This window comes from Rhinolophus sinicus, linkage group LG14 (genome assembly GCF_036562045.2).
Source record: "Rhinolophus sinicus isolate RSC01 linkage group LG14, ASM3656204v1, whole genome shotgun sequence".
NCBI lineage: Eukaryota > Metazoa > Chordata > Mammalia > Chiroptera > Rhinolophidae > Rhinolophus > Rhinolophus sinicus.
Genome location: NC_133763.1, coordinates 51,244,659 through 51,269,474, shown reverse-complemented (window position 1 = coordinate 51,269,474; position 24,816 = coordinate 51,244,659). Strand labels below are relative to the sequence as shown.

At 42.6% G+C, this 24,816-nt stretch overlaps 1 protein-coding gene across 7 annotated transcripts; it reads right to left on the bottom strand.

The window, feature by feature from the left end:
• On the bottom strand, positions 1-24,294 carry GABPB2 (GA binding protein transcription factor subunit beta 2). 7 transcript variants are annotated; one of them, XM_074318962.1, is made up of 10 exons: positions 23,808-24,294; positions 22,357-22,446; positions 19,746-19,885; positions 17,625-17,813; positions 16,903-17,097; positions 14,805-14,943; positions 10,442-10,558; positions 8,424-8,609; positions 5,090-5,223; positions 1-4,935 (listed from the first exon to the last, which is right to left on the bottom strand). In XM_074318962.1, exons 3-10 carry the CDS (start codon positions 19,851-19,853, stop codon positions 4,636-4,638), a joined length of 1,368 nt encoding a protein of 455 aa, XP_074175063.1. In that variant the 5' UTR covers positions 19,854-19,885; positions 22,357-22,446; positions 23,808-24,294; the 3' UTR covers positions 1-4,635. The 7 variants fall into 7 exon arrangements, with proteins under 7 accessions (XP_074175063.1, XP_074175064.1, XP_074175065.1 ...); XM_074318963.1 differs by having other exon boundaries at positions 22,357-22,442; XM_074318964.1 differs by lacking the exon at positions 22,357-22,446 and having other exon boundaries at positions 24,058-24,294.
• Between the last annotated feature and the right edge of the window lie 522 nt (positions 24,295-24,816).

Below are 24,816 nucleotides of genomic sequence, written 5' to 3'. Positions count from 1 at the left end.
AAATGATAAGACTTTGATATTTTATTAAGAAACATCTTTATTTTAAATGATAGTACAAAAATTGCATATATAATATAGATCTGTAGAGGTGTATATACACAAATGCACGCACGCACACACACACACACACACAAATTTGCTCATCAGAATCAAACCCTATTTTATTAAAATAAAAAAGAGAAGTGTATTTAAGGTTTCCTAAAACATACTGTACATAAAGCTGTCGGACAACCTGAACAACAGGACATTGGGAGAAGCATCCAGGCACCCCACCCCCACAGGAATGGCCTTGGCGGAAGGACAGTCTCCAGGCGGAGCCAGAGAAGAGAGGCTATCACTGCTGTGGGCAGAGCAAGAGGCCTGAAACCCGCAACTAGGAGGCACAGGAGACAGGGTGTGACTGACATTAATTCTCAGAAACAAACCCCTTCAGGATAAACAAAAGACGTAGCAGGGATAGACGGGAGAGACCCAGGCAAGACAAGGCCCATCGATTAGAAATGACCTACTAATTAAGTCCTAGTTCCCGGTAAAGACTCAATGAGATAAGAACAACGGGGTCACAGAAGCAGAAGTAGTTAGAGGGGAAAGCGGAGGAGAGAGAGAGAGAGATAGGGAATCACCATTTCCTGCCAGTAACAAGCCAAATTGCTACTGTAGAGTCTCAGAATGTCATCCCAGCCCCTAATCCTGGAGAGGCTTGGAGCGCAGCACCAGAGGCTCAAAGCTACTGAATTCGAATTTATATCCTTCTTGCTCAATATCTTGGCGTAGGCAACAGAGTACTAACTCAGAAGGGGAAAACATCACAGAAAACGGCACCAGATAAGAGCCTAGAGCTGCACATAGGTGGTCTTACATGTATTCCATTCTTAAGCTCCTTTTCTGGCCATACAGAGATGTCTGCACAAAGAGGAGGGAACAGGAGGCCATTCTCCAACAAACTGGAACAGAAACTGATTCCCACTCAATATTAAACTTCTGGGAAGAGTTCACTACATGCCTCAAATCTTCTGGTGCTAAGAGACTGTACAAGTAACAGTCAAAAAAGCTGCCATAGGCGTGGAGAGGCTGGCCCTGCGGAAGGGCCGCCCCATGTCTACCCGACACTGCCCGTGTCTTTCAGCGTCCATGGTGTCATCACACCATATGCTACGCAAACCTCTGTGCAGCCAGGGACCCTGGTCCTCACTCCTCCACTTTCTCATTACTGCCTGTCAGAGCACACCTCTCAGCGAAGGGCCAAAGCCACCTTTAGTGAATCCAGAGAAAACTTTAGTGAATCCAGAGAAAACTTTAGTGAATCCAGAGAACCCTCTCTCATGCGTTTAATGAAATAAAAATATTTCCAGCTTATACCAGATACTTTGGAGGTGAACCTCGAATAAACAAAGAGAAAAGTGGGAAAACCCATATGTATTTACAAACATACACACTAATATACACTCAGCAAACGGTTATTAAAAATGCCCTGGTCACACGATCCCTAACTTCAACTGTACAGCCCTCTGGTGAATTCACTTCTTTTACATGAGTACAGAGAAAGAAAGTAATTTTGTATGCCATGTATTTCTAACATTACTGAGCAGACACACACATGTGAATAAAGCAAGGCTAAGGCTGAAGGGGGAAACGCAAAGCCAAAAAGAACTGATCGCAGATCTGACAGAGAACAAGAACATTTTTTAAGGCACTGAGTTCAAAATACAGACAGCTTAAAGCCAAGTTCTCCCATATTTCAGTTAAGAGACCCCAACTCGGGCATTATAATGGGGAGATCCCACAGAGGTAGTGATAGGAAGAGACTGTACACGGACTCTTACAAGTAATTTCCCTGAAGCCAGGAACAAGAACAGAAATATTAAGATTTCTTTCTTTCTCTTTTTGGGGGGAAGGCTTAAGACCAAAATGTAAAGGCAGAGTCTAGAAGTCCTATATTAATACTGATATTATTAAAGCAGCTTTATTGTAAAGTGGGCAAGTCATCCCAGGCCCCGGGTTTCCCCTGGATCACTTGTCTGTTCCTTGGTTCTCTGTAATCCAACCTTGCCGATAAGCCAGTTGGAAGCCTCCAACCCAGAAGATGTAGCAACATTTTCCCAACGTCCATGGCTGATTCAGAAAGAAATGCAAAATCGGAAAATGGTATTGCCATTCATGCATTCAATATTTAACTGCTAACTACTTCAAGGGATCCTGACTTACTGTTCCCTCCACGGCTACACAACTGGGGACCAAATCCCATTTCCCTCCTCTAAGATGCCAAAAGGTCTGTTTCAAGTGAATAAAAACAAGTACCTTTTTGCTACCCACCCCTTTCTAGACATTTCCCTTCTCTCTCTCTCCCTACCCCAACCTCTCCTTTAATTCCCAGTCTCAGAGATCCGTCATCAAAAATGACTCGGGTTGGATTAGAGGTTTTTCTGGGTGGGAATGATAGCCTCCTATAGAAAGAAAGAACTGATAAACAGCTCCCCCAGACAGTAGGGACTCTATATGTTCAAAAGGGAGAGTTGGATGGAAAGGCCCAGTCAGAATCTACCCTAGACAGTGAGGTGGTTGGGCCTGGATATCTTCTTGTGCAATGTTTACCTCCACCCTCGTAACAGAAAAGGATTTCAAGTCAACCTATATGCCAAGAACGTAAACAAAGCACATCTGAAATGACACTTGGTCCATCTGCAGTGACGCTAAGGCACAGCATAGCAGCTTATTGTCAGCACCGGGATCCCAAAAAGACTCAAAACAAAAAGCATCACAAACAGAAACGGGCCGATTGGACAGCAGATACTCTCCAAGGTCCCGCTCACCCTCACCGAAGCTCTTCCACTGCATTTCTCCGTCATCCCCACAGCCCAGAACAATCTCTGGTCAGCGGGGAAGCGCTGGGTGTGAGTCCACGGAGAAAACCTGGCTGTGGAGGCCTGCACTCAAGGTTAGTTTCCAAACGGATGTTTGCCTACAAGCCTCCAACAGCCCATTGTTTGTTAAATGTGGTTTGGGGAGTTAGAGTCTCGATCTATTTTGAGCCCCAAATGATTTTTCACGTCTGGAAAACTGTGGCAAATTACTTCACTAATCAAGGTAAACAGAACCATGTTAACTCTCAAGTTTTATCCCGAATTAAAAATGTATATTTTCCCCATGATCGCTAATTAAGAAAACTGTATTCTGAACAGTCATTCAAATGTTTACTTGGCACATCTCCTCTGGTTTCTTCTCACGACAAAGCAAGCAAGCGCATCAAGAAAGAGGGAGGGCCCAATTCAAAGGCAGTAACCTCTGTAACGTAACCTCCCTACAAGCCCTCTCCATCCCTAGTTCCCTTTTGAAAAACACGGCAAGTTGGCACACAAAGAAAACTCAGCAATGAAACACTTTCCCAAAGGTCTAGGCAAAGGAGCAGGCATAGTGGGGAGAAGGGAGGAAGGCACACGAAGTATCTGGCCAGAATCTTTGGTTCCTTACTTTATGGCGCTGGTAGTTCTTACTGCCTTTGCCAGCCTACACCTGGCACCTGGTAAGGAAGGCAAGGAAGCCGTCTGTGCACAAGCCCCTTCTCCCCCTCCTCTCCCCCCCTCTGCCCAAGGAAAGAGCAATTTCCCACCCCCGAATCAAATGGCATCGAAACTACACAACGCCCTTGGCACGCGTCTCTCCTGCCCCCTTCTTTTATTGCATGTAAGAGGATACCACATAAGCTCCACAGAAAGGCACACTTAGAAATCTCAACAGAGTTTATGAAATTAAAGAGCTGATATTAAAGCTTGATATTACATAAAGAAACGTTTGGAAGCCAGTTGTTCTACCAACAGACTCCCCTCCTGATAGCGACTATAAAATCCAGCCGGAGCAAAGCTTGTATCTTGACACCAGCTTGTTTCACAACCCGACAAGCCTTTTTGGCCACTTCCCAGCATTGTGAAACAGCCGGAGGACTTGGGATTTATATACACTTCTCCCACATAAACAAGTTTTCTCTCCTTTCCAGTTTTTAAAATTTATACTTCGGTTTCTTAAACTGGCATCTGAGCTATGGACACGATGGATGCAAATTTAGTCAGGCAACCACAAATTTCTTTCCAGTGAGATTAACTCAGGATAGCGGGGGAGCGCCTGCTCCCTTAGAAGTGGATCATATTCCTTTTTCTCCCCCCGAATTTGCTCCTAACCCCCCTCTCAATTAGTTTCTTCTCTAACAGACACACGTCCCAGATCTAAGGCAAATCTTCAGGTCACTTGACGGTACAGTTGTTAAAAGCTCTGGGTGGGTCCGTATTAGGAATGTTATCTTAAAAATCATTGATAGAAAATAGAATCTTTTGATAGAAAGTCAGTTATTTAAAAAACAATCGACCTACAACATGCAGCATTCTTTGCCCTCTATGCTTAAAGCAATGACGTACGCTGAGAAAGCTGGTCCCTTCTCTTTGGGCCGCTCCGCAGACGTGCTCCCTAGATCTGGCTTTGATTGTTCCTGTTGCACAGAGAGCCCTCCTGGGCCCAAGCATTGTACCCTGCCATAGTTTTCTCCTTAAGGACATTCTTAACTTTTACACAGTGTTGGTCCTCTAGTGGATTTTCTTTTAAAAAGAGGGAAATGATGGACTCAGTACGGACTGTGGCCCTTGTACGTTAAGATGAAACAGTTTCCATGGAAACCCCAGTATGAGGCCCGGGGGTGCCCCCTGCCCCAGTCACTGCCGTCTCTCTCTCTTCCAGGTCCCCCTCAGTGACAACTACAGCGTCCACCTCGGCCACCTCTTCCACCACGGCGAAGTCCACGCCATTGGGCTGCTGCCGGGCCATGGCCTCCAGCTTGAGGCGGTACTGCTCCGCCTCCCGCTCCTTCTTCAGCAGCTGGTGCCGGTACTCCTGGGCTCGCCGATTGGCCTCCTGGAGCTGCTGCTGGAGGAGCTCTCTTTCCGTGCCTTCCTGTAAAAGTGCACCGTGTCATGTCACCGCCTGGTAAGCCTTCCTGACCCCAGATTACGCAGAGTGGACAGAAAGACAAAGAAGGGCTCGGGCCGTACAAGGTACGGCTTTGACTCTTGCCCTTCTCTTCCCTGCACACCGCTGAGAACACTACCTTGCTTTCCTCCACACTGTCTGGCATCTCTTCTAGCCTGGGTTTCTTAGTCAGCGGCAACTTCTCTGCGGCTGCTTCCTCTTCTTCTTCAATTACAGTCTCCTCTGCAACCTGACCAGCAGGCACAGTTAGAACTACAAGCCAAAGAACACCAATTGGAGGGGATGAGTACATTGTAAAACAGAGAGGTTTTGCTTGTTTCAAATTAGAAAATAAACTGGTATATATTTCCTGATACGTTTCACATCCCTTTGGATTTTAGAATCAACAGGGCAAGCATGGCCCTGCAGAGAGCAACAGAAAAGATTCGAGAGGAACTAAGGCGGCCTCTGAAAGGAAGGGTGAAGACTGTCAGGTTTGGAAGCCACGCAGTTAAGACCCAGGTCTGAGGCTCTTCTATAAACATGTCTGACTCCAGGTCAGAAGCTGTGACCAATTAGCTCACACTTCTGCAGGAACAATCTGTCTAAAGACAAATTACATAAGACAAATTATTCTTTTATATAAGATTTTTGAGAACCCCCCCCCCCATGAAAGCAGTTTGCCATTAACTGTATCTAATTTAATTATGTCTTCTCATAGCTGTGAAAAACGTCACCACACATAAGCATACAACACGCCTGGGGCACAACACACCTACTGGAATGTATTTAAAAATTGAAAAAATAGTGATAACATCAAATGCTGGCAAGGATGTGGAGAACCTGAATTATTCACAAATTGCTGGTGGGAATGGAAAATGGTACGGTCACTCTAGAAAACAGGATGGACGTTTCTTACAAAACTAAACATGCACTTATCATACGACCCAGCAATTGTACTTTTGGGCATTTATTCCAGAGAATTGAAAATCGATGTTCCCACAAAACCTGTTATGACTGGTCATAACAGCTTTATCCATTGATAGCCCAAAACTGGAAACAACTTAAATGTCTCTCAGTGGGTGAATGGTTAAGCAAACTGTTCCATCCACACCGTGGACTACTACTCAGCAATAAAGAGGAATCAACTATTGAGACAAACAACAACTTGGAGGGATCTTAAGGGAATTATGCGGAGAGAAGAAAGCCGAGCTGAAAATACTGTATGATTCGAGTTATGTAACATTATTATTAAAATGACAAAGTATATATAGAGAGAACAGATGAGTTAGTGGTTGCCAGGGTTAGGAATGGGGTGGGAGGGGAGGTGGCTGTGGATATAAGGGCAGCATGACGGATCCCTGTGATGGAGCTGTGTGGTACTCAGCTGTGGTGGTCATGCAAAACGTCACGTGTTAAACTGCACAGAACTAAGCACATACACAAACACACAAATGAATGCATGTGAAACTGGAAAAATCTCCATAAGGTTGGTGGGGTGTATCACTGTTCATTTCCTGCCTGTGACACTGCACTCTAATTATGCAAAATGTTACCACTGGGGGAAACTAGGTGATGGGCATATGGGATCTCTCTGTATTGTTTCTTCCAACTGTATATGAATCTATAATTATCTAAAAATAAAATGTTAAAAATTATATTTAGGTTTTAAAATGAATTATGATTTGTTTAAAACAGAAGATGTACCTAGGTATTTGGGATGGTTGATTTAAAAATTAGCTTGTGGGGGCGACCGATTAGCTCAGTTGGTTAGAGCACAATGCTCGTAACACCAGGGTTGCCAGTTTGATCCCCACATGGGCCAGTGTGAGCTGCGCCCTCCACAACCAGATTGGAACAACTACATGACTTGGAGCTGATGGGTCCTGGAAGAACAAACTTATAATAATAAATAAGTTAAAAATATTAGCTTGTATTCCTTGAGTCATCAATTGATGGCAGTGGAAAGCAGCTTACATATATAAGTGAAAATGGAAGTTTAGTCTGGGATTGTAAATTTCCTGCAGATAAGTCACAAAATCTCAGCTTTCCTTCTTTGGGTCTGGTGAAATACATTTTTAAAAAGTAGTGTAGTTCATCCAAGTAAAACCTCAAATTTTATTTTTTTCCATCAAGACAACTCTGTTTTCATTTACTTAACTCCATTACAAGCAGAGTCTCTCACCTACCCAATGAGCCCCACGAAACTTTAAATGAAAATCATGTTCACAAAACCATCAGTGGTGTATTTCCAAATAAACCCAGTAAGAATTTATGATATCAAAGCTTGCATTATAAATGTTTAATTCCTACTCTTTCTTCCCACACTGCCAAGATCCATCAATTCAAACAATTTGAAAATTATAAACTCCCCATAATTATTTAGGCCAAGCCAAAATTTTGGTAATGCAAAGGCAATTATACCAACCCTCCTCTTTTCAACCTCCAACATTTTTAAGGAATGAAGTTGTAATGGATAGTTTTTCTTTTAAAAAAAATTTACTTACGTATTTTTTGAATAAGTAATACATTCCCATGGTTCAGAAATTAAAAACTACACAAGCTTATACAGTGAAAAGCCTTGCATTCATCCCCAGCTACCCAGGTGCCCTCCCAGGAAGCAACCAATGCTAATAATGTTATTCTTGAACATTCTTCCAAAGATAGTCTATGAATACATTAGCAAATACACACATATTCCCCCCCTTTAAAAAGTACAAATGTAGCATTCTCTACACACTGGCCTGTACCTTGCTCTCGTCACTGAACAATACATTCTGGAGATCAGACCGTACTGGTATATAAGGAACTTGCTCATTGTTTTTAACAGCTGCAAAGTATTTCGTTGTATGGGTGCACCATAATTGATTTACCCAGTTCCCTTCTGACATCTACTTAGGTTCCTTTAATCTTTGATGATGACAAATAAGGCTGGACGGAATAACTTAGTGTACGTGTCATTCCTGCGTGTGTGAATATGAATTCACAGAAAAAGAACTTTTTAGCCAAAAGGTCTGTGCATCTTTAATGGTGACAGATATTGCCAACCTGCTCCTTAGAGGATGCATCAATTAACACTCTCCACGACGATTTGTCAGAGCACCTGCTTCTCCACAACTTGACAACCAGTGTTATAGTGGTACCTCAGTGCAGTGTTTATGTGCATTTCTCTTGCAAAGAATGAAGCAGGCCGAACATATTTTCCTATTTTTAAGAACCATCCAGATTTTACTTTATGTGAACTACTGGTTCATATTATTTGCTCTTTCTACCAGATTATTGGTTTTTACTCACAAATTTTATATATGTTAGGGAAATTAGCCTTTGCCAACCTGGTTTCTGTTTTTCTCTCCGAGCTTCTTTGCCCCATCTGGCTCCTGGCATTCTCCAATTTCCTGAATGCCTCATTTTTAGAGGAGAGCGAAGTGTCTAAACTATCTTTTAATAAACAGTTGTCCCATGGGATGACTCACCTTGCTGTCCATCTTGCATGGTTACAATAAAGGGCTGGCCAATGCCTCCAGTAGGTATAGCAGTTTGGATGTTACCCAGAGGGACGCCATCAGTCACTATGGTGATGACCCTCTGGCCTCCACTCCCCACCACTTGTTGGATTGACGAGTCAACTGAATTTCCCTCTATGACTTCCTCTGAATTAGCTAGAGGTGACAAAAGTAAATGCAAAATTTCAGCTTAAAAAAAAATTGGAATGGAGCAATTTCAGCCTCCTGGAAATTGATAATATCAGGATAGGAAAACTTGAAAAAAAAAAGTTAGATTCAACAGTGCACACATGCAAGCTCTCATGAACAAGTCTACGTCAGAGGAGAAAAGAAAAGAAGGAATGACTTAAAACAGTACTTTCTAATATGTCTTGAGATATTAATACCTTTCGCTTAAGATGAGTTCTAGGTACAAATACGTTTCCAAAATCCTGGTTAAAATGTGCTTATACTTTTTCGTTTGTTTTGTAGGAAGGATCAGAGACCCCAACAGTCACGCTCCAAGTGACTCCCCAAGAGCGGATAAGATAGGCTGAGTTTCCCCAACATATTTGATCTTAAAACTCTTTTTTCAGGAAGCATCTTGAAAGTGTAAATAAATCTATGGAGCTTACAAAAAGAATTATAAATTAGATTTATTTCTATAAGGAAATAGAGGCGTTTAATGCTGAATCAGCAAAATAATATGTCAAGTCGTCAAAGCACTGAGGAAGTCTGACAGACAGAAATAGTCGGTGGCTTTTCCCATCTGACAGATCAACAATATTCGTAGCAACTAACACTGACTGCTTATTAAGCGCCAGCTTTCTTTCTAAGAGATTTACATGCATTATGTTGAATCAAGATTTTCAGTTCGGTTAGTCAATATCCCCAATAACTATTAGGGGAAGCAGTTCCTCTCTCTAAGGGGAATTCCTCTATCTAAAGAGTCACAAGTAGGATTTCACAATAAGCGGGGTGTAGACTGTCCATATGAGCCACATTCACGTAGTTCAACAGAAATAGAGCATTCACACCTCTTAGAAACAGAGAAGGGTTAAATGTTATAGCTGAAAGGACCGTGCTAGATAATCGAACCCCACCATCATGCCAGAAATGTGGAAACTGAGATCTGAAGAAGCGATTTATCCAATATCAAAGAGCAAATTGAAGAATAACAAGCACAAGCTTAATATACTGCTTTTCCCTCTAACATGCTGCTCACTTGTACACTTCTGAGTAGAGGTTTTTGTGATGGCTGCCAGTCGGGAAAACACAACTGGAGAAATGTTCTCACTCGCCAAATGTCAATGGCAGAAAGAAATCAGAACAACCTGCTTTCATTTATGATGGAGCAGACTGCCAGAAGGTTCCAGAAAGATTCCTAGATAGCTATGTAGCCCTACCTACGATTATGTATCCCTACATAAATGAAGCCCTAAGCCTTTTCCCAGTAGACCACTATCTCTGGCTAAGTGACTTAAAACCTTTTTGTTTGAATTATCAGAAGGGCACTCACTATACAGCGGCTATCTGCTCAATTTCATTGGAAACTCCAAAATAACATCTCCTGTGAAAATAACACAAGCTAATCTGAAGTACACAAGATATGACAGTGAGAGAGGGAACCGTCCCATGTATTTTGATGCTTTAACACACGATATCTAAGTTGCTATTTTGAATCATTCTATGATAGCATCAGTCAAAACATAACATAGAGTATTTCCAAAAACATCTGCTAATTAATAGAAGACTAAATATTTCAATCTGAAGCAACTGAAATCAGGGCAAACGTGAAACTGCAAAAATACAAAGGAATAACTAACTTAGTCATTCTCTGATTATATCATCCAGTGATTCTTCTTTCTGATGCTCAGTGACTCTACATGGCTTTTTCCTAGCCGTCTCCAATGAACCACAATTCCTTAATGTCATGCAAATCCAATCTGCTGGAGATTGAAAAACAAAAGGAGAAATGGCAAATTGCTCAGCAGCTGTCCCTTACCTACCTGTGGCTCTGTGTGAGTTGGAGAGGGGGGCTGATGCCTCAGCAAGAGCTGCAAGGGTGGCCAGCACTGAGGTGGTAGAATGTGAGAAGTGCACTGCTGAGGAGGCATGGGGGTCACCTATTTCGGTAAAAAAGGCAAGTGAGGTCCAGAGGAGAGAATAAATTGAGATGAACTAAAAATGGCTCATTAAATCAAAACCTTGGCTTTTCACTGTAATTTCCTCGATCGAGCTTGCTCTCTAATACAAACTGACATAAACCAGTTATCATGGCATTCAAACGCTTTTGAGATTTAAAAAGGTTTCCATTTAAAGTGGATTTGAGTGATCCTGCTTGGTGTAGGGCCACTGCCTTCCCAGCTGCTCCATCTCGCCCGGGCTGTGCAGAGCTCTGCGGGCAGCAGGCAGACAGCAAACAAGGCAGGCCTCCCCGCTGAGCGGTGGGGACAGAATAGGTCCTTCCTGGGCTCTCCTCCACCTACTACCTCTATTCATCAGCTGCTAGGAGAGAATAGGACTGACCTCTAGTGTGAGGACAGTTGAAAACCAAAAGGTTCACAGAGTGAATGTCAAAGGCTAAGTACAATTGATTAATGCTAAAAAACAACAACAATAATCATCTACTTTACTTATGTCATGATGTACTTTTTGAAAAAACTTTGTCCATTATCTTTTTCTCTTGCATCTGTTAGTCTTAACAGCTAAGTCCCAAGAGGGAAATGCATTAGATCTGGCAACAGGCATCATGCCTCACTTTATGAACCAAAAGTATTACTCAACAGTTGTGCATAAATCTAACTTTCATGAAATGAATTGCATTTCCCTATTTCAGAGACACTTATTGTGCCAGTTGTAGATTTACTGCCTCTCCATTCCAAATCCACCCTTCTTTGCCCTGCCTTGTGATACTGAAGCTGGACTCTATAAACACTTCTTGTCAGCTGGCAGGAGATTAAGTTTTGTCATATGGGAGTGGTGGCTGCTCCCTATATTGGCCATTCCTGTGCTCTTTAGGGTTCTCCGTAGTAGTTAATCCACTCTTACTAATGATTCTGTATAAATTAGATATGTAAGATTAGAAATTATATATCTACATATGAAATAAAATTATAGAAATCACCATGTAGTTTTGTCTCGACTGGACTCTACATGATACACGTATCTTCTTTTTAAATGTACTCTTAATTTTTAAGTTTTACCCCTACCTACACTTGAAGATTCTTACCAGCCTTTCTTCTGTGAAAATGTCAGTGACCTGTCAAACACTTAAGGAAACTCCTATTTAATACTCCTTATAATAAATATTCCCACAGAGCAAAGAATCCTTTTCTGACATGCTTCACCTAGGTAACCTATGTATAAATTTAAATTTCAGAAGGTTTTCCTTTAGGAGGTAGATTACTTGTGTACCAGTCCTCCTCATAGCAGCAAACGACTTGAATGAAAGCTTTTGGACGAGGCCTGTGGGAGTGGGGATGAAGGTGGAGATAGTGACGCTACCCTATTTTATTTGAATTCTCTCATAACATACTCAGGGAACCAGATGGTCTGAGTGGAACACATGCTTGACCTCCAGAAAGAAGCCCATGTCTATCTAATGACTTCATGCAGAGCACGAACCAGCCCATTGCCTAATTTTCCTGCCTAGTTCATGCTTTTCTCATTACTCGGTCCATCATACCAACTGCTGACATAGGAACTCACGAATGAAAAAACTATATCCTCATGGAGGTTGGACTATATGTGACAGTAAGTCACGAGCAATAAAAAAACAACGCTGTTATGATTTCACCACAGTGTACACACCACACACATAGCTGTTATTAATATAAAGTTCAGGTAGGCTGCCAGCTAAAGGAGAAGAGCTGGGCAGAACTGCTTCATGACAAAAGCATTCTATACTTTCTAGCATATGCTGATTCCCACCAAAGGGTGTTCTCCCTTTGATTCAAACATAATGACTCACCCACCTTGCCCCTTAATAGCAAAACGAAGAACATTTGTGAAAAATCAGGTTTAGCATTCTGACATACACCGTTGAAACTGAAAAGAGACGATGTAAATTACCTCTTTAGACTCATCCCAGTGAGTTCTAGGAAAAAAAATTACTTTATATTTTTTCAATAAAATTAGCGTTCAATAACGCTAATTGCTTTCTTCTCCTCAATATAAAACACAACAAATAAAGTAAAATGTACATGGATACTGTTGTTTTTGGAAGGGCGATGGCCTAATCAGTGACGACTCTTTTTACCTATTTAAATGTGGCTTATATAAATAAACTCTCAAACCAAGATTTAGGGGAGTATGCTATGGTAGGCTAGACAATCTTGGTGAGTTAATGAAAACTAGACAAAGAAAAACTAAGTAACTTGTCCAAGGTCATGCAGCTAGTAAATATCAGAGCCCAGGTTAGAACCCAATTGCTTAGACTCCAAGCCTATCCTCTTATGACCCAATATAAAGCTATTTATATTTGACTTTTGGAATGCCTCTTATGCTCCTACAGAAACAGGAAATTCATCTTCATAGCTTTGTTTTACCCTGATTAATGTTTAAATTAGCCTGTCTTCCCAAATCACTGCGGTTTGATGGTAGCACTGATGACTCATATTTTTAGTCACAAATGGAAAACTGAAAGCAAACTTTGTAATCTGGATTTCAGTATCAAAAATATCCATCAACATGATAATCCTAGGACACTTTCAGTTAATTCTGACAACTACTACTGGATGATGGGAAACAAGAAGCCCACCCACCACCATTCAGGAAAAGAAAATCCTTTAACCCGGTTGAGTAACAACCTGAATTTGTCCTATAGCTTTTCTCCTTTCTTTCACCTGCACTGATTAAGCTCCAGGTAGGCCAATCCCCTCATGGGGAGAGCCAGGTAGAACTGCTTCCTGGTTAAGATGACATTGGAGCGATCAGCTCTATTACGGGATGGCTTAGCAATTTCAATTTGTAGTTGTCAACATACAGAAGAAAAAAGAGTCGATTTGCCAAAAGCAACATAACAAACATGATATAGTCCTGAGGGAGCCAAGGCTAAGCATCTCTATTCTGAATGTCTTCAACTTCGCTTACCGTTCCAGATCAGGGTCTGGAGAATTTTAGTCGTTAGACCAACTCTCGTGAACACGTAACATTACTGGCTTCTAAACTCTTCTGGATCATAAAAGCACTTGTTCTAATCTGTGTGGTCTGAACCGTAACAAATCCAAAAGGCTGTGAATGTTGTCATTACACGTATACATATATTTAAGCTACATGTTTTGAATCATCCAGCTGAAAGCAAAGCGCAGCGATTTTAAATGTTGGTGGCCTAAAAAAATGAAGGCCACTACTGCCCCCTTGTGGGCACGACACAGTCAACCTTTATTGATAACCTCATTTTCACTGAACACTAGCTGTTATTGAAGCCCTGCTGTAAAATAGACACTGAAATACAAAATCTCAGTCTCACAACAACCTATTAAAGTAGATATTATTATATCTCAATTTTATAGATAAATAAAGAAGGCTAAGAGAAGTAGTTTTCCCACAGTCAAGCATTTAGTCAATTCATAAATTAGTATCTGAACGCAGTTCTGAACACATAATTCTACGTAGACTGTGCATACGCTCTATTTACTACACTGCCCCTCAATAACATCTCATTCCACACCTTCCTTTGATGTTCTATAAACTTAACGAGGAATACAGTGGCTTATTTTTCAAAAGAAACAGAAAAAGGAACCAAGAGTCAGCTGGAAAACTTAAACGAGGACGCACGTTCTTTTGTTGTACAACAAATATTTGTAAAGAGGTGTTGAAAACAACTTGAGTTTTCCCCTTTTTAGATAGACCTTTTTGTTAAAAACATACAGGTTTCCAAATATCAATCCCAAGTGCTTTTCTCTGCTGTCCTGTTGTTATATAGGTTCTCCAGTACAAATCGAGGCTCTTCTTCAAATAATCACAAGTACCTCTTTTACACCAGCATTCCAACTACCACTTAGCTTTCTTCTGCTTTATTTGCTACTGCTTTGGAGTATGAATATTTAACTATTTTCCTTGGCAGTACCACATGGAAGCAGCCCTATATTTCATTTTGGGTTCAGGCACAAGCCTTCAACAGGTTAGCCTGCAGAATATTTTACTTTCAGCACTGTAAGCACTCAGGTATAACCTTTCCAGGTAGGCTATTCCCTTCCCTCAGGAAGGATAAGTGCGTTAGCTTTAAAATCTAGTATACGTCTTCTATTTGGGGGATGTTTTAATAAAGGAGTGGGTCTCAGACGGGCTATCTGTTAATCTCATAGGAAAACCCGGGGTTCTGTTCATTTTTGGTCTAAAATAAATGCCACATTATCAGAGTATTACCTGAGGTTGTCTTGGTGTTGGCTGAAGAAACGAGGCTGGCAAGGCTGACGACTTCTCCTGAGGTGAAGATGAACGGGGTAGCCATGGTCACAGGGTTGGCTCTGTCAGGATTAGCATTCACCTGGTTCTGCATTGCTTCCTGCAAAAAAAACCAAAAAAACAACCAAGGTGGATATTTCAAAGTCAGAACACTAACTAGCTGAAGGGCCACCCCGCCCCCATGCTCTAGTCAAGCAGAACTAGCTCTAGCACATAATGTCCCAGGGAGCTCAGCGTCCTCATTAAGACCACTGTGGGGGGTTTTTTTGCCCCAGACCAGGGCAACAGGGATGTTAGGTTGCTTTCCCAAGCTTATTTCTACTTTAGGGGAATTAAAAAAAACACACGTGTATCATTGCAAAAACTTCTACACAATTCACTTAACTTCTCTGGATCTTTTTTTAATATATATTTGAAAAATAAAGGAGGGTGACCTAAAAAGTAATTTCCAGCACTAACAGTCTGTGCTCAATTATCTACAAGTCAATGTGTTAGCAGGAGGTCCCTGCAGACAATCTACAGAGAAGCATATTCTCCGGAGTTTTTCCCAACTACTTGTTCCATTCTGCCATTGAAGAATTCCTGAGAGAATATACAACAAGCAAATAAATGAGTGCCACATTTTAAAGGAGAGTTTCATGTCCTGCATTTCTGCTTCTAGGAATGTTTGCGCAATTTCAGTGTAAAGAGACTTATCTTCATTTTTATTTAGTTTTTTACTTTCAGAAGCAGTTTTCTACAGACACGATCACTATTTAAAAAGTCCCAATTATGAAAGGGCTCTAAACTAGGAATTGAAAGTTGAAGAGGATAATCAGTCTAGAGGGAACCATCTGTGAGAAACAACAAACACACCACTGAAAATGCAGCAGAAATGGCTTTCTACTTATCCCCCTGACTAAGGGCTTCAGCTTAAAACAGATTATCCATCTCTGGTTGGTTACTTTAAATTCCTTCTGAAACCTGCCCCTTCTTCTGTCCTCCACTCTCACTCCCTTACCTCACGTGCTCATTGGCTCCTGCTTGGCCTAATGAAAGTCACAACATGGTTCTTGAGCATTAAAATCTTCTCTCTCCAGTCTCCACATCACACTCCAAATAATCACCTTTTTAAAAACATCTAATCACATCAATCCTCTATTGAAAAGCTTCTACTGGGGCCCCGTTACCCACAAGACAGTCCCAACTCCTCTGTGTGCCATGTGACACCCAGCCTAACTCTCAAGCCTTAGCTGCTCCCAAACTCCACTGCCCTGGCCAGGCCTCCAGCCACAGAACTCCTTACTCTTTCCTGCACATTCCATGTCCTCTCACACCGCTGTCTTCGACTTGCTCTTTTTCATGCCTACAATATCATTTTCCCACTTCTCTGCCTAGTTCTTCAAAACTCAGTTCAGATTCCACACCCACTTTAACCCTTGCCTTCAGCATCCTTAATGTGCCCTCTTCTGTGCTCAGTAACAGTCGCTAGGTATCGGTTTAGCACCAGAGTACTATAATGCTTTATTTCTTATCTAAACTTCAGGGCGGGGTCACGCTAATCTTTGTATCCCTGATCCTGGTATTCCCTGATGCACAAGTGCTGGCTTCACACGTTGCGCACGGCGGGGTTTAAATCCCTCGTGAAGATTCTCGTGATCCGTAGGCAACGTGTTAAGAAACGACAGGGTGAAATCATCACACCTAACTTTTAATTCTGAGATGGCTTCCTTACACCTCAACAGGCGTTACAGCTACGTATTTACTGTCCTCACATCAGTGGATGCACATTCAGAAAACAAAGGTTAAACCGAAATTTTCATGGACAAAGAAAACGCTCTAAAGCCAAGTAAATCTTGTTTTTGTACTGGCCACCCTGATTATTCAATCCCAAGTGAATAATTCAGGGCGTTGTAGAAGACATATTTTTTTAAGATACTAATGACTGTGAGTCACGCGATTACGGTATATTAGGAGAACTGCTTTGATAAGATGAGGAAAATTAAGCTGTGACTCAGTGCCTACAGAAGACTCTTCCCTGCAATGGAAGCGCACGGTGGGGATGGAACGCGCCGCAGACCTGAAGCACCACCAGGATCTCAGCGTTGCTCTTCTCCAGGGCTATGTCGAAGGCGGACTTATCGAACTTGCTAAGGGCATGGACGTCGGCGCCATACTTGACGAGCAGCTCCACGACGTCTCGATGGCGGTGCTCGGTGGCCCAGTGCAAAGCTGTCATCTTCAACATGTCTTTCGCATTCACGTCGGCGCCATTCTGTCACAGAAAAGTCACTTTTCAAACGGACACTGGATACAGTAAGTAGCACAGGTCCAAGGTGCCATCACCAATACGGAGGATTTCCGCAGATTACACACATTCAAACTTAGATCACGTTTACAAAATAGCACAGGGAAAAACATTTCTCAAATTACCCTGCATGCTGACAGACATAACGCCTCAGTGAGCGGGTCTTCTAGGGACATCACTGGGGAATTATCATAACAGATGTGAGAGGAAGGGGGAAAGAACAGACTTTTGTTGCATTTATTAACCGAGTTGAGTGCCTGAAAAAATAGGTGTAAGTGCAGAGAACACCTCCAGAAAAGGAATGAAGAAAAGCCAATAAAGTGTGTTTAGCTTTCAAAAGTCAAGAAAACAAAATCCTCGTAGCCATGATTACTCTTGAAAGAGATGCAACACTCAATGCTGTAAACTGTCCTAAACTTTATCCTTTCCAACCCAGTTCCCTGCCACCCATTTAAGTAAGAAAGGGAGGTGGATGTCTTCTTCACGATACAGACCCGCCACAAGTCTTGCTTTACCCTGACAAGCAGCTCCACGATGTGTGCATGGCCGTCGGCTGCAGCCATGTGCAGGGGGGTCCTGTCCACTTTGGTCCGGGCATCCCTGCTAACGCCCGCTCGAAGGAGCACCTCTGCTGTGGAATAGTGACCGTACTGGGCTGCCAGGTGGAGGGGTGATGTTCCAAGCTGTGGGAAAAGAATACCCACTGAATATCAACTGTGTGCAGACTCCTAAATCAGTACTGGACAGATACAAACGGACAAGAGGTGAAGTCTATGGTTCCTGTCCTTGGAGAGAGAATCTGGCTGGGCAGACAGCACTGAAGAAGTGACTTTATTAAAAATTAAGGGCCGGCCCGGTGGCTCAGGTGGTTGGAGCACAGTGCTCCTAATGCCGAGGTCGTTGGTTCAATTCCCACATGGGCCAGTGAGCTGCACTCTCTACATTTAAGATCGTGAACAATGGCTCCAGGAGAGCTGGGCTGCCGTGGGCTACTGTGTGCTGCCATACAGTGCTGCCACGATGGCGGGCAGCCATCGTGAGTCGCCGGGAGCTGGCGAGAGCTGCCAACTGACTGCCTCAGATGGGCCAGGGAGCTGTGTCCTACACAACTAGACTGAGAAACAATGGCTTGAAGCGGAGTGTGTGGGGACGGGGGGGGGGGGGGGCGGAAAAACGGGGGGAAAAATTAATATATTAATGGACAAATATACCACCAATTAAATAAGTGGTAAGTATAATGGATTTTAAGACAGGTGGATGTGTCAGGTAAGATTCCCTACAAGACATGATTTTAAACAAGACTTAGAAGATGGTGAAAAAATGCGCAGACGAGAGCATCGTGTCATGGGCAACAGGAAGGGACTGATGCAGATTCCCAACAGTTCTCAGGAAAAGGGCAGAGACTACACAGTTGCATGTGGGATGCCAACTGAATTGGCTGGAACAGGCGTTTGTTGCCACAGCAAAGCAAAGCAAAGCAGAAAGACTGATGAAATGAAGAGGCAACAAAGAGTTAGCAGTGGTGTGTCCATAGCAATAAGGAGGTCTGCATCATTTCAAAGTAAATCTCGTATCAGTTACCAACATCCACTGCGGCCAGAGTGCTATTCCTTTCCTTGTGTTACGCTCTTTATTTTAGGCCTATTTCATTTATTCTGTGCTTTTCATATACTCAGCCTCGCTGCCTAACTGGAGGTAACTCACTTTACTCTTTTCAGATCTATTTCTAGAAATTCTAATCTCATGGGCTTGCTCTCCTCCTTTTTGTCAAGTGCCAAGAACCTGCTTGCCTCTAGTTATGAATTAATCACCCCAGAAGGGAGGTTGAACTGTTCAAGCCAGGCAGTGCTTACAACATCCACGAACATGAAGCAAACTCACAGTCACCGGGACCTGGGTCTTCTCAGATGCTGCTCTCCAAGCCGGCTGTCTAGGCTCATGAAATTACACCTTCCCTGTTCATGTTTTCTAACAGTGGTAAAGGAAACTAAATGGCTAGACTATTCCTTATCAACCAGGGCATTTTAGAGAAAAGGAAACAAGAAGTTTATTAGTTTAGAAATGCACTCTCATTACACTGGTTTTGTTTAATTTCTAGCTAATTACAGAAGCCCATAACCCAAGTACACTCCAGGGAGAATTAAACTTCTAGAAAATACTCTAAAAAGCATTATTGAAAATCACAAGTATATAATACCTTTACAATTACCACCTATATATCCACAGGAGACTTTCAATTTGGAAAAAAAAAAAAAAAAGAAAACCACATATTCAGATGAGACAAAATAAAACTCTTGTGGGGAGAATGAGGGAGGAAGGGAATGAAGAAAAATCAATAAAGTCTGTTTAGCCTTTAAGAAAAAGTTTGGTTGGGGGGCAGGGGCAGCGGGGCTCTAGAAGAGGGTAAACGGGGTCTAGTACGAATATGGTGATGGAAAGAGAACTGACTCTGGGTGGTGAACACACAACGTGAGATATAGATAATGTATTACAGAATTGTACACCTGAAACCTTTGTAACTTTACTGACAATTGTCGCCCCAATAAACTTCAAAGAAAAAAAGAAAAGAAAAAGATTGGTGTCAGCACACACTGGGAACAGTCGAGACAGCTTACCCAGTCTGTGGTGAATGGGGCACCATTTGCCATCAATGTTCTCACTTCATCATCTTGGCCTTTCCTTGCTGCTTCTAGCAACCTCTTCCCCAAGTCCACCAAAGACATCTTTATGCATAGGAACAAACGTTTTCAGGAAGCTGTAACTCAAACATAAGGAAAGCTGCCTGTAAAACTTTTTAGAAGCCCTCTCGTACTTGAATATGCTTGTCAAGGTGACTGTTTGGTAGGGCACTTCCTTTCTACCTCATCTAACACAAACGATCAGATACCTGGAAGAGTTTCAAACAATAGTTCCCTCACTTTCAATCTCCAGAAAAAGACTTTGGAAATATGTGCAACACATTATCACCTTTCTGGCTCACGGAATCAATAAAAAAGCATTTCATCCCTTTGAAATGACCGTGGTAGAAATATTGTGTCACATGAAATGATGAATAGACAAACCAAAGATACTGACACTCGGGTAGCTATAAGGCAGACACTTTTCCAAAAATGAACAGAGTCAGGTTGCCACTTCAAGGAAAACAATCGACAGTATTTATTGTCAATTATCAATTACAGTTCGAGCTTTCAAGCAAAAATTAGAATTTTGGAAAACCTGTATCCACCACCATGAGTTGACAGCTTATTATAAACTTTTCTGACAAAAGGTGTGGTGATGCTAATGAATGTGAATTTTTTATAGTGTATAATAAAATATACCAACATTTGGATAATCTGCATAATTTGGTGAACCAGTAGTTTGCAAACAACCAATGCACGTTATAAAATCATGCAAAGGTAAAACGATTCAAAGTGAAAGACAGATCAATGGGTTTTTAAGATAACAGAGTATAAAGATTTCATTAACATAGCTTCAGATTCCTCATTGCAACTAACTTTTAAGAAATTACCACTTGTTGAGTTTCTGTGTAGCATCAAAAAATACCCACAATGACCTGAAAAACTATAAAAACACTCCTCCCTTTCTCCAAGTACACATTGCAACAAACTGAATGCAGACGTAGATATGAAAATGTAGCTGTCTTCTACTAAGCCATAAATTAAAGAGATTTGCAAAAATATAAAACAATGCCATTCTTCTCACTATCTCTTTAACTTGGAAGATATACTTTTCATAAAAATGTTTTTGTTTTTTAATAAAAATGTTTTATGTTGGGCGGCCAGTTAGCTCAGTTGGTTAGAGCGTGGTGCTCTTAACAAGGTTGCCTATTTGATCCCCACATGGGCCACTGTGAGCTGCGCCCTCCACAACTAGACTGAAACAACTACTTGACTTGGAGCTGATGGGTCCTGGAAAAACACATTTAAAAATAAAAAGAAATGTTTTATGTTAACATGTGAAAGATTTATTTTATTTTAATCAATGAACATTTAAAATTTAATTCCTAAAACAGTAAATATCAGTAGATATAACACAGTGGAGTCCTCAACAATTTTTAAGAATATAAATGAGTCCTGAAACCAGAAAATCTGAGAATCACTGTTTAGGCAAATCATTCAGCCACTGTTTTAATTTTCCAATTTGTATCATAGAGCATTGTGCTCAAACATGGGTCCAGGAGACCAGGAGAGTTTGTTCAAAATGAATCCACCCGAAGCTCTGGTCTGGGCCTCTGAAATGTTCAGGAGCAGAGGATGAACTTCAATAATGTCAACTGTTATAATCTTTTACTTTTTTAAAATTTTATTGGGGAATATTGGCAAACAGTGTGTTTCTCCAGGACCCATCAGCTCCAAGTCGTTGTCCTTCAATCTAGTTGTGGAGGGCGCAGCTCACTGGCCCATGTGGGAATCGAACCAGCAACCCTGTTGTTCAGAACTCGCGCCCTAACCAACTGAACCATCCGGCCGCCCCAACTGCTATAATCTAAGTGTCAGTTTTTACAACTCAAGGAAATGCTAGAAAAAAATGATAGCAAAAACTTCTTACAGAAAACTGATACTTTGCATTTCTCCACAGTTATCTTCCTTTTAAAATATCAAAACTGCCTTTCAATTCAATTATCTTATTACTAATACTTCAAAACAAGAATAAATTTCTAGGTGCTTCAATGGTCAGAAATGACTCCTTCACATTTCCTCAAATTATACTGTATATAAAAGTCTATCAGCAAGTCTTAATACCTCTACAGTAACTGATCACAAAGAGCAAAAATGCCCTCAACTGGGATGTTCAGAAATGTTGGCACAAAGCAAGATTAAACTATCCTCACAATGAAATTCCAGCTTTATCCTCTAACCACAAAAACAAAAACAAAACAGTTGAAGGCTGAGGTATCTGTTTAAGGAGAAATCTGGTTCTCTTCACATTCCTGGGAAGCTGATACTTCTGGAAAACAAGATACTTTAAATATGTTGATTTTATCTCCCAGCAACTGGTGTCTTCAGCACCTGAACTCTTGCAAAATATATTTGAGCAAATTTTTCCACTGTAGTCTGCCTTTATACCTTAATTTTATCACATTTCTTTAATCATATTTGTGAGTTCAGTGTATCGGTACCATTGAATGGCGACTGACCCAAATTTGTCATCCTATTCTTTAGGCCATGAAGTCTTATTTCTTACTATACAAAAATATAAACTTTGGGATTAGCATGTAATTACCTGATATAGAAAAGGTCTCCTAGAAATGTGTTCAAGGCTCTTCCCGTCCTCGGTTACTCTTTTCTTTTGAGTTAACCTCAAAGCATCTATCTTGAGTAAAGTCAAATGTTATTTTTTAAAAATAACTGCATTTTGGGGGGACTATGCGCCATCCTGCCAGTATCCTATGTCAGCGCTGGCAGATCCACCAGACGAGAGATATAGCCTAAGAGACAAGAGGATAGTCTAGGCGCTTCTGGGCGCCCTGATTACTAAAAACCAAGGGAAAACATTCTCCCTTATTGGATGTACCTCCACTTTCCCTATCTGTAAAGTGAAGAAACTAAATCCGCTTCCACTTGCCTCCTAGGGCTTTGGAGATGAATAAAACAACAAAGCACCCCTCCCCCTCAAACACACACACACACACACACACACACACACACACACACACACACACGACAACTTTCAATACGCGTGTTTTAATAATGGATGAGGTGCTTGCGCTCTTGAAAACAAAGCCCTCTATTATTAGAGAGTAATTACGTTTGCTGGTATAAGACTTTGGGTGGGGCGGTCCTTTAATTGTTATCAAGGCGTGGATGAAAACAGATGCCTAGGAACATCTCCACTAGACTGACTGGGTCCAACGGTATGTTGAAAATATGTTCCCAGGTGGCCAAAAACTGTTGTTAAGTTGTTGAAGGTAAGACACAGAGTGTCCTTTTCCACCGATGTGTGTGTGCTGTGTGTGTGTGAGGCAGAGAAAACCTTCTGGTAAGGAAGGGGGAGAGAGGAATGGGATGAGCTCTGCGTGCTCAAGGAAGTCCGTGAGCCTGCAGAAAGCTAACGGGATGGAGAACTGAAATCGAGAATCCCTGGTGTGAGGACCTTTTTTGTTCTTTTTCTATTGCACACGTCCCCACTGGGCCGCCAGCTGTACAAACAACTGTGCAAGAACTGGAGGAGGGGCCATTACGCTCTTGTTCAGATTACTGAGCTCACTAATACTCTTTAGGCTATGACTGGGGCCAGAGAACTCGAGTCCCCGTTTTCTCCTCTATCACAAATCCTCCAGTTCCTCCCAGCCAAGTTCTGTCCTTCAGGAAGAAGAGGCAATTTGGGGCAGGAAGGAAGCCAAGGTCTCAGCCTGCGGAGCAGTCCCGGACCCGGGCTCCGCGCTGCCCCCTAGCGGTCACCTCTGTGGCCTTGGCTTCCCTTGGTCCAGCTCCCCAGCCCCAGGTCTTACACCCACCCCCTTCTTCACCTCCTCCCAGTCCCCTCCCCTTCCTCCCAGCAGCATCCCCTTCCTCTCGGTCCCCCTCTCCCAGCTGCACCCGCTCTGGCGAAGGGGCGCGCTCTGCCTGCACCAAGTTCGGGGCTGGGCTGGGAAGCGGTGCGACGTCCCACAGCCCGGTCCCGGGCCACCGCCAACGCCCCCCGGAGTCCCCACATCCCTCCTTCCCCCTCACCTCCTCGTCCGGGACGCTGCCGGATGCGCTTCCACCGAGCCCGCCAGTTTGGTCCCGTACCCTTCTCTAGTTAAGTCTCCCTGTCAGTGACGGTTACTTTTTGGCCTTTTCATATATGCATATTTTGGGGGCCTTTAACCCCCCCTCGTGGAGAAATGGAGGCAACAAAATGGCGGACCCGGAAGTGGAGACCCGCGGATATCATGTCTGGCGGAGGAATCTGTGAAGAGAAAATGATTAGAAGACCCACATTGTCATTCGAACAGGAGGGTGACGCATCGCCGAGGCTCGCTGGCTTTCCACAGGAGGCCTTCTGGGGTGAAAAAGCGTGTGTCCGATACATCTTAGAAAGGACTATTTAGCGTGGCGGAGGGTTGTCGGTTACGTGTCTTACGTGTCGTGTAGATCCGGCGGGGGACGGACCGATGGTTTGTTTTGGCGCCAAGAACGAGGCGAACCGCTGAAGAGAAACTGGATGTTGCATCGATCCGGCTCCCGCTTGGTTGCTTCTGGGGGGGCCCGCCTTAGGGTTGATGGGAAAAGCTTGTTTTCCTGTCTCAACCTCGGCTGAAGCTGTTTGGGACGTTCCTGGCTGTGCGCGAGCCTTGAACTCTGGTGCCTGACGGACGTGTTTCCAGTTCCAACCTGAATGTAAGGACCCCAGAGCCAAGCTGACGGCGCGAAGTGTCAAATAACAGGAGCTTTTGGGGGCCGGGTGGGAACTGGAAGAGGATGGAGCATGAATTTGCAAATCCATTTAGGTATTTTATTTACCGAACAGTTGAGTCTCATCTCCACCCACCGATGGCCATGACTATAGCACCGCAAGACGTCGGGAAAGAAGCCCTTCAGAAACCAGTAAAAACAGGAAAGGACCCATCACTACTCCATTCTTTATTAGAGGTTGGCTTTTGGCTTGATTTTGGCCTTTCAAAGCCTACGAGGAAGATTTACGTCTCTCCTGTTCTGAACTTACGTAGATCTTGTTCATCTTTAAAGTATTTACAGT

Coding starts and splice junctions, on each gene's coding strand:
- GABPB2 (XM_074318962.1), bottom strand. CDS start 19,853: ATGTCTTTGGTGGACTTGGGGAAGAGGTTGCTAGAAGCAGCAAGGAAA. Junction 17,098..17,624: donor TAAAGCAAGACTTGTGGCGG/GTCTGTATCGTG, acceptor TTTCTGTGACAG/AATGGCGCCGACGTGAATGC. Junction 4,936..5,089: donor ACAGTGTGGAGGAAAGCAAG/GTAGTGTTCTCA, acceptor GCACTTTTACAG/GAAGGCACGGAAAGAGAGCT.